General features: G+C 34.7%; 1 protein-coding gene across 1 annotated transcript; it reads right to left on the bottom strand.

Moving 5' to 3' along the window:
- Positions 1-4,778: 4,778 nt before the first annotated feature.
- On the bottom strand, positions 4,779-6,670 carry LOC126764394 (putative nuclease HARBI1). The gene is made up of 5 exons (XM_050482089.1): positions 6,565-6,670; positions 6,109-6,508; positions 5,950-6,052; positions 5,341-5,879; positions 4,779-4,957 (listed from the first exon to the last, which is right to left on the bottom strand). Exons 1-5 carry the CDS (start codon positions 6,589-6,591, stop codon positions 4,779-4,781), a joined length of 1,248 nt encoding a protein of 415 aa, XP_050338046.1. The 5' UTR covers positions 6,592-6,670.
- Between the last annotated feature and the right edge of the window lie 208 nt (positions 6,671-6,878).

Genomic DNA, 6,878 nt, shown 5'->3' with positions numbered 1-6,878 from the left:
AAACACTGTCCATATTTTTCCATCTGGAGTCACCAAATCTTCTTCAGGTGGATGGCTAGGAGCGTTATCCAGGAGTAATATTGCTCGCTTTGGTAGATTTCGACTTTCAAGAAAATCTTCAACCTATAATTAAAAGTATTATTAAGGAGTATTGAGGTGAAAATTGTTGTAATATACAAACCTGAAGCACGAATTTACTAAAAAACCATTTTATAAAAATTTCGATATTCATCCATGCGGATTTTGAGTGCGCATAGTCCACGGCAAGTGTTTTGTTTTTAAAGGAACGAGGGTTTTTTGATTTTCCTATTACAAGAGGCTTTAATTTCATTGTTCCCGTTGCATTTGAGCAGGCAAGAATTGTAACTCGTTCCTTGGATAGCCCGGTGCTCTGTCTTCATTAGCGTGAACTAGAGTTTGGTTCGGCAACATCTTCCAGTAAAGTCCAGTTTCATCAGCGTTGAAAACTGCATCAAGACTTATGTCATTTTTTACGATAATTTCATTTAATTTTTCTTTGAACGGTGTCACTAAATCAGCTTGGGAGGACAGTTTTTCGCCAGATTCTTTTAAAATTCGGATCCCAAACCGTTTTTTAAATTTACAAAACCAACCATTACTTGCCTTAAAATTTTCATTGGGATATTTTGTATTATGGGTTTGCACAGCTTTGGCTTTTAAAATATTGCTGTTAATAGGTACGTGCTTTTCACGCTGGGAGACAAACCACTTATATAAAGCCTTTTCCATCCTATGATATTCGCCTTTCTTTAACGATTGTCGTCTCAATGTGCCAGCATGTGTACCTTTAACACTTCTTATCACTTTCCGAAAATTTTTTAAAATTGTGCAAACACTCGATTTTGGAATACAATATTTCAAAGAGATTTCTTTCAGGGTTTTCCCCTTTTTATTGTCGTCAATTATTTTTAATTTGTCACCCAAGCAAAGCCGTTTTCGAATTGAAGGCATTTTTAAATAATTTATGCGATATCCTCACTTTACCACTTTGAACTCACAACTGATATTTCGGACAATAAAGCGTGCATAAAACAAGTAAGGAAGGGCTAAGTTCGGGTGCCACCGAACATTTTATACTCTCGCATGGTAAAGTGATAATCGAGATTTCATTATACGTCATTTACATATTTTTCAAATACCGTATTTTTGTAAAGTTTTATTCCGCTATCATCATTGGTTCCTAATGTATATATTATACAGAGAAGGCATCAGATGGAATTCAAAAGTGCTTTATATTGGAAGAAGGCGTGGTTGTGAACCGATTTCACCCATATTTCGTACATGTCATCAGGGTGTTAAGAAAATATTATATACTGAATTTCATTGAAATCGGTCTAGTAGCTCCTGAGATATGGTTCTTGGTCCATAAGTGGGCGGCGCCACGCCCATTTTCAATTTTTAAAAAAGGCTGGGTGCAGCTTCCTTCTGCCACTTCTTCCGTAAAATTTAGTGTTTCTGACGTTTTTTGTTAGTCGGTTAACGCACTTTTAGTGATTTTGAACATAACCTTTGTATGGGAGGTGGGCGTGGTTATTATCCGATTTCTTCCATTTTTGAACTGTATATGGAAATGCCTGAAGAAAACGAATCTATAGAGTTTGGTTGACATAGCTATAGTAGTTTCCGAGATATGTACAAAAAACTTAGTAGGGGGCGGGGCCACGCCCACTTTTCCAAAACAATTGCGTCCAAATATGCCCCTCCCTAATGCGATCCTTTGTGCCAAATTTCACTTTAATATCTTTATTTATGGCTTAGTTATGACAGTTTATATGTTTTCGGTTTCCGCCATTTTGTGGGCGTGGCAGTGGGCCGATTTTGCCCATCTTCGAACTTAACCTTCTTATGGAGCCAAGGAATACGTGTACCAAGTTTCATCATGATATCTCAATTTTTACTCAAGTTACAGCTTGCACGGACGGACAGACGGACGGACAGACAGACATCCGGATTTCGACTCTACTCGTCGCCCTGATCACTTTGGTATATATAACCCTATATCTGACTCTTTTAGTTTTAGGACTTACAAACAACCGTTATGTGAACAAAACTATAATACTCTCGTTAGCAACATTGTTGCGAGAGTATAAAAATAAATAGAATTCTTTAAAAAATAGCTCAATAATAACAAGAACTAACGGGTATTTAACTGCCTGCATTGTTTTTTGTTGTAATACAACCAAAACCAAATACAAACGCCATACATTCGTAATATCGAGTTCATCCAATGTCCAGCTTTCGTTATATAGAGTCATCAATGTATTGAAAAACAGCGTTCGTTATATTGAACATTCGTTATATCGGCGTTCGTTATACTGGAGCACCACTGTATTTACAATGCGCAAACGGCTACGGATATCATTTATATACATACATATATTCTCCATATATTTGATAACAAAGCTCATTAGTATATATGTATGTATGTATATGCAATTTGACCTATTTAATGATAAATTCCATTAAATCTGTTGAAGTTTATAATAAAGTGTAAGGTTTGTATTATTACTTAAATATTTAATTAATATAATTATAAGTAATATAGGTTTATTAAGTTATACATACATATACATATGTACATATTTAATGCTTTGGGCATTAGAAGTTTTGATAACATCTTAAAAGACGATGTCATATGCATATAAATATGGTGTACATGCAAACAGATTTTGAAAAACCGTACGCATAAAGTTCACATATTCACATACATATGTATGTATGTAATTTTGTGTTCATGTAAACAAATTTGAAAGAATTATTCGCATAATGTTTATATATTTGTCTACACACAACTTTATGTGTAAATATATACACCCATTGTTTCATACATAAACTCCGTTGTCACGGACAACCAATGGCCGAACTTCACGTTTTGTCAAAAAGTCAATGTGTTGTTGGTAGAAAATCCGAGCTGTACCAAAAAAAATCAAACGATTGTCACCGCTTCTCTTGCCGCTGTACAGCTCCGCCTACAAACCAGCGTAAATATATATGTATGTTTGTGTGTGAGCTTGCATACATAACGACGCAGCTGCGTAAAAATATTTCAGAATTACAAAATATTTTTCACATTCCTTGACAAATACAGTCAATCCCGGTTATGTGCCACAATCAAAGTAACAGATATTTGTAATTAGTTAAAAATAAAAATATAATATGGTACATAAGCGACCGCGGATACTTAAACGAGTCGTTCTTAAAACAATAATTTCTATGTCATTTAAAAAACAAACCGTGAGATGCAGCAAGATATAACATAGGCTGTTAAGAGTGATGAGGGAGAGATTTGATTTTCATTTAAGCGGAGTACTACTTAGCCGGGATTGACTGTACACATGAATCAGAGGAATATTGAATATTTTCTTTGAAACACTTCTTGAATTGAAAATCGACAAATAAACTATGTTGTCTATTTTATTATAATATATTTTAATACTTATTTTTACGGAGTTGTCACTTTTTCCTTTTCATACATTTCAGAAATATATTCAATTTATGATTGTTAGCTTTTGAAATCGTCGCGAAAAGACGCTTGTAGGCAAGGCATGCTCGGGGAGATGTAATGCCGTCTGCTTTTATGAATGAATCGAATATGCTCCTTGAAAGTACGTTTGCGTTCATGAATGAAAATTTTGATGTTGGGTAATTTACTATAAATTTTGACGTCGGCAATTTGGCTGCCATATTGGTTTCTGATGCTTTTTCGAACGATTGTTGGTTTTGTAAAACAATATTTGTAATTTTTGCGGGTGACATATACACATGTGAACGCATGTGAGTATGTATGTTGTGTATGCATTGTTTGTGTGGGAATGCCATACGCACATATTTCCATGTGTACTCATATTGTAAGTATATATGATGATTTTTGAGACTATTGTTTTTTTCCAGAACAATGTTTGTATTTTTTGATTTACATGCGTACGCATATATTATTTGTGTGAGAATGTCATACGCACATACATACATACATATGTGTGTACTTAAATATAGAGAAGCGCGCGCTTTTTATATTATACTATGTTCGGACCGACATTGAAAACATGTTTTCGTGGGAAAAACTGGTTTTCGCACGAAAACTTGTGTTTTCGTCCATGTAAAATCTGTCAAACGAAAACACAGTTTTCGCTGAAAACTTCTTGAAAACTTACATTCCACTCATTATAATCGGTGCCTGCTCTAGTTTAATCGATTTTTTTGGAAGACATATTTTGCCGGCCCTAAATTGTCACTTGATATTTGTTTACATTCCATATAAAATACAGCTGACAAGTAAATCATTTCGAAAATGGAAAAACAAAAGTACAAAAAAAGAAGTTGTTGGAGTGATAGGGCAGAAGCCCTATTAATTGAATTGTGGCGGAACAAAGTAAGTGCTTTTCGCGGACCCAAGAAGAACAGCCATATAGTGGAGGAAATGGCAATGGAGATGCAGCAACAAGGTGTGCATTTCACGGCGAGTGAAATAAAGTCGAAAATGCACAACCTTTCACAGAGATATAGGTATGTAATTAAATAAAATTAAGAAAAAAATAGAGCTTTTACATATATATCATGTTTTACAGGAAAGAGAAGACAGCAGTCGGGTCAACTGGCGGTTCTCCCTCGCAGTGGCCACTTTACGAGAAAATGAGAGCCGTACTGTTGCCGTACGTCAGCTACAATGCCGAGAACTTAGTGGAGGAAAGTTTTCAAAGTAAGATACATTTGTTTTTTAATTCAATTTATTATTTATATTTACATACATATATACATTTTTAAAAAGGTTCTACTAACTCTGAACCACTCCAAATTTCGGTGGAAACGGCTGCGTCTTCTACATTTGTTGCTGCATCTCCATTGTCATCACCGGTTTGCCTACCATCGCCCTCAGCTATGCCGATGTCGCCAAGCGATACTTCTTCGGTACCAGTACCGTCTCCCGAGCCGAGTGATGCTATCAATAAAAAAAGGAATAATTTTCAAACCATAATTTTAAAAAAATTTGACCACATAGAAAAGCAGCTCGAAAAAGCAAATCAGCAATCCCTTGAAATCAGCAACGAAATAAGGGACTTGTCAAAAAAAATGGTTGAAAATGATAACAAAAAAACAGAAATGATGGAACAATTTATAAAAGATAGTAAAGAAACAAATGAAAGATTGCTTCAATTTCTAAATAAATAAAAAACTGAATATAAGTATTTTCTGTTATGTATTATTTTTTATATGGAAAATAAAATTGAATTTTGTTTGGTGTGTACAACTTTATCTTTGATTTAATGTATATGCAATTGTGTAAAATGTAGATATTGTGATACAATATGCACATGTACTTACCAAAATATGTACAAAGTGCTGTCCGAATCATTTCTCCATTAATTGGGTCGTCAGATGCATATGAAATATCACACGGATTCTGGCGTCTAGTCTCCAACTCTTCCAAAGCGCGTAACCATTTAGCGTTTAGCGTGTCGTTGTTATCATTTAAAAAATTGTGAAGGACGCAACATGCTTTTATTATGGAGTTGGCATTCCGTACAGAGTTGTCAATTCCTTTTCCGATGCGTCGAAAGCGGGCCTTGAGGTGTCCAAAAGCATTTTCGACAACTCTACGTGTTTTCGAAAGAGCGTAGTTGAATACCTTCTCACCATTATTTTGATTTACGCTAAATGGATACGGTTTCATTAGTTGTTTGCTAAATCGAAAAGCCGAATCCCCAATAATGAATACTGGCACATTTACGCCTGAAATTTCTCTAGACATTTCGCTTAGTAAAGAACAACTATCCATTTCTTTTTTAAGTGATGACGTCTCATAAATTTGAGAGTCATTACATCGCCCGGGACTTCCTACGTTTATGTAAGTAAAACGGTATCTGAAAATATATTGTAAACATTACTTATGTACTTATACATATGTACATATATTGAGTTTTTAGACTTTACTTAGCATCAACTAATGCCATTAAAACGGTGGAATACCATCCTTTATAATTATAATAATCAACAGCTTCGTCAGATGATGGATGAATCTCAATGTGGCATCCGTCTGTAAACAATTATTAGAACATTAGCGCAAATTTAAGATTTTATAACCAATATTACCAATTGCTCCTAAGCATTGTGGAAATCCAATTACCTCGAAACCAGTCACCAATTCGGTTATATTTTCTCTGTTTAAAGGCAACATTTTAAAACAGGATGGCTGCAGTAATCTCCAGATTTCGGTGCAAAATTCCAGTAAAATTTCGCAAACCGTAGATTTTCCTACACCGAACATGTTGGCGATACTACGATACTCTGCAGATGACCCTAAAGCAAATAATGTTATAGCCACTCTTTTCTCGATAGGAATAGCTTTTCGGTAATTTGTATCCATTTTTTGTAACGGGCGGAGGATGTCACATAATTTATCAAAGGAACTTCGGTTCATGCGAAAGTTCTCTTTAAAAAAAGCACAACCGTTTCGTTGGTAATCGTGTTCCCAAAACTGATTCTTACGTTGCTGGAATTAATAATATATAATTGAAAACTTTTGCATCAATAGGAACATATACACACTTTTGTCCAACATGAATTAATCGGCATCCCAAGGTCCTTTATTAAATCTAATACGATTAGATATTGTTTCTTTAACTCGGCTATCTCTGTTGTCAAGGCATGGTGCTGAGAAGTAAGACATTCCAATAGTTCTCTTGAAGAATTGTCGATGAGCAGGAAATTTATTTGGCTTCTCAAAGCCAATGCTTTCGCAATTAACATCTTTTTCTCAGAAATCTAAAAAAAACACGATCTTTAGTAATAATTATAAGCAAATATTAAAGATTTCAAAACTTACCATTCTCGTTGCTCAAATGTAAACAAACAAATAAATT

This window comes from Bactrocera neohumeralis, unplaced genomic scaffold, assembly GCF_024586455.1.
Source record: "Bactrocera neohumeralis isolate Rockhampton unplaced genomic scaffold, APGP_CSIRO_Bneo_wtdbg2-racon-allhic-juicebox.fasta_v2 cluster09, whole genome shotgun sequence".
NCBI classification, from domain to species: domain Eukaryota; kingdom Metazoa; phylum Arthropoda; class Insecta; order Diptera; family Tephritidae; genus Bactrocera; species Bactrocera neohumeralis.
The sequence above is the reverse complement of the archived record's forward strand: the minus strand, read 5'-3'. Positions and strand labels throughout refer to the sequence as shown.